Raw genomic sequence first — 2,830 nt, 5'->3', positions numbered from 1 at the left:
CACACACACACACACACACACACACACACACATGTTGGTTGCCCAGTGGGGTATTCCTCAAATAGACCTAATGGCTTCTAGTGTTCAAAAGATAGATGCCTTACTTATACTGACAGGACAGATTAACACACAGGCCTCAAACACGAGAGGAACAAGTCAAAGGTCAATACACAGAGATGTAAACTCTGTGTGTGTGTGTGGGGGGGGGGGCGTGGGTGTGTTTGAGAGTGTCAAAGCTTGAGGCACAGAACCCATTTTTTAGAGGATTTATGAAGTCAGCCTCGAGCTTTCATGAAATAGTAAGAAGTTTCTGACTACTTTTATATGTAATAGGCAGTGATGGAGGACCCAAGTCCTGGACTTGAACAATGGGGACTTGAGACTCGACTCAGATTAGACAGTTGGTGACTCGACACTGGCCTGCACTACATTGTTGGCCCATAATTCCCCAAGCATAACCCCCCCCCACACACCTATTAGCATAGTTTTCTTTAGTTTTAATTTAAATATTGAGACTGGGTTGAATGTGCTCAAAGATCATTTGACACACAAACCGCTAAACATATTTAGATTACATTCACATTGCATATAAAAATCAGACATGATATTTTTGCATGAGAAAAGAGTGGGCTATGTGTTATTACTGTAGGCAGAAGCTGGGCAAGAAAATGCATGTGCCCTAAACAAAATATTATTTGCGGCATAAATCAACTTCACTGATGAGTTAAGACTAATAACAGTGTGTTTCAGGATGTTTTACTGCAGCCTATAGGCAACTTTCTCTTTTTTTGCTACCAATTTAAAATCTTCTTTGTCTCTTGAGTTATAAATTAGCTTAAGGATAGACGATACAGTAAATGGATGAAAGGAAATTGTAGAGATTTACTATTTATGTGAGAGAAATTACATGGCACAATGGTAAACATATTTTTATGCATAAAACGTTGATAGGAAAATACTCGAGGTTTACACTCCGGTTCAATGGGTGGCGGTAATGCTACGAGCTGGCCTCGCAACCGTCATTACAGACGAAGAAGTAAAGGAAGGAGACGAAAGCGTTTGTTTATATTCCTCTGATAATCTGACAGTTTAGTTTCTGATTGATAGCAAATTGGCCTACTTAATGTCATCATTGTGTATGAGGTAAGATATGCCTTTAATTACTTAGAGTACTTAGCTAACTAGCTTCGTAACTACAGCTCAGATTATGTGGAATGATAGTTGCGTTGGATTGACACCATAACGCTAGCTAACGTTATCTGATGCTTTTTAAAGATGTTTCTTTGTTAGCCGTTACTTTATCGAGTTACTGTTCGGTATGTTAATGTCACGTTACTTGTTAAAATAGTGTACGTTGTAGCTACCCTCACGCTGAAACTAGAGAGCCTCCAACAACTCTTTGTTAAAGGTAAGTTAGTTAGCTTTTTCTGTTGAACAATTAATATGAAGTAATAACTGACATTAGCTTGTTAATGTAGCAATGGCTAACTGCATGGTTGTGGCTCAACTCTGGGAACTAGCAGACTAATTATTTAGACGTGTCGCAGGTCACGGGCATTCTTATACAATTTAAGATTCCAGTGTGTAAAAAAAAAATAGATAGCCTATCAACCAAATGAAATATGAAGAAGCAATTACATTAAATGTAAAAAAATGGGTATCTAGACGTAATAGATAAACAATAACATCAATAGAGTCAATATAACTTAATCATGGGCTACAGAAGTTTTATGTTTTTAAATAAGCATTCGCTTTTTTCATTTGCCATACTAGTAATTGTATCCATGTACAAATTGAATTCAACCACAAAATGTTAAAGTTTTCGGAAGGACTAAGAGAATCCTGCCTTGTGTATGTGAAGTGTACCAAATATAAGTATAAGAGCTGGACATTCTCTCAGGATAATGCATTCAAATAGATGCCTGTACAGAAAATATGATAATCTTTTATTTATGTCTTCATATTTTTATGTTTGCAGGGATGGATCCTGTTCACCCTTTTGAAAGACTGCATGGTAATGGTGATCATGATGGTGTTGATGTCACTTCCTGGGTGTCGGTGTGTCCAAGAGGCCTCTGGAAAGTCCAGAAAAAGCTAAAACACAAAGAGAGTCCACAGACTGTTTCTAATTCTGGAGATGATGCATGTATGATGTTTTTCTATTACTTTCTTCTTTAATATAAATGATCTATTTTCAGTCCATATTTGTACAATTGAAATGTATTAAGTATCTTGAAATCTAGATCACATAATTTGTCTTTTTCTCTTCTAGCATTTTCATCTAGTTACTGTCCAAGGTTGGGTTCACTGTGTCGAGTCCGAGTGCGGCTCAAAGCTACCATGGATAAAGTAGAGAGTTTAGTATCTGAAAATAGAAATGAGAAGCTGCCAGTCCAACCTGATCAACCAGTGACTGAGGTTACAGAGGCTACAGCCTTCCCAAGGTGTCAGGACTCTGTGCTGCAGGTTCCACTGGGTGACTGGACAACACTGAGGCTGGGCGAGGGGCAGTGCGATATCACAGAAGCATGTGTGGAGGGGATGAGAGCGGGAGAGAAATGTGAGGTATGAGTGAAGGGAGGCATTGAATAATAATTCAATTCATTGTATGCCAACTTTTGGTTACAGTAAAAAAATCCCTCTCTATAATCATTATGTTTTTTTTGGTTTACAAATGTGAAGAGTACATGATATTTGCAATATCCTGACAGTTAATTGACAACTTAGATGCACTGGTGAATGAGGGTTTTCCCCCTGAATAATGCTTGGAGTAAATGATCTAAGTTGAGTGAACTTTAAGTAGACTTTTTTTTTTTTAGATGATGCTATC

General features: G+C 37.8%; 2 protein-coding genes across 2 annotated transcripts in view; both read left to right on the top strand.

The window, feature by feature from the left end:
* LOC116692455 (rho-related GTP-binding protein RhoA-C) overlaps positions 1–2,830 on the top strand; it is a 732,216-nt gene that overhangs the window by 98,150 nt on the left and 631,236 nt on the right. The window lies entirely within an intron of this gene.
* Positions 1,303–2,830, top strand: part of fkbpl (FKBP prolyl isomerase like) — a 2,607-nt gene continuing 1,079 nt past the window's right edge. The window contains exons 1-3 of the mRNA XM_032520776.1: positions 1,303–1,408; positions 1,979–2,146; positions 2,273–2,565. Of these exons, the coding sequence (XP_032376667.1) occupies positions 1,981–2,146; positions 2,273–2,565 (459 nt within the window). The 5' untranslated portion in view covers positions 1,303–1,408; positions 1,979–1,980. The remainder of the gene's footprint in view (positions 1,409–1,978; positions 2,147–2,272; positions 2,566–2,830) is intronic.

This window comes from Etheostoma spectabile, chromosome 7 (genome assembly GCF_008692095.1).
Source record: "Etheostoma spectabile isolate EspeVRDwgs_2016 chromosome 7, UIUC_Espe_1.0, whole genome shotgun sequence".
Taxonomy (NCBI): Eukaryota; Metazoa; Chordata; class Actinopteri; order Perciformes; family Percidae; genus Etheostoma; species Etheostoma spectabile.
The sequence above is the reverse complement of the archived record's forward strand: the minus strand, read 5'-3'. Positions and strand labels throughout refer to the sequence as shown.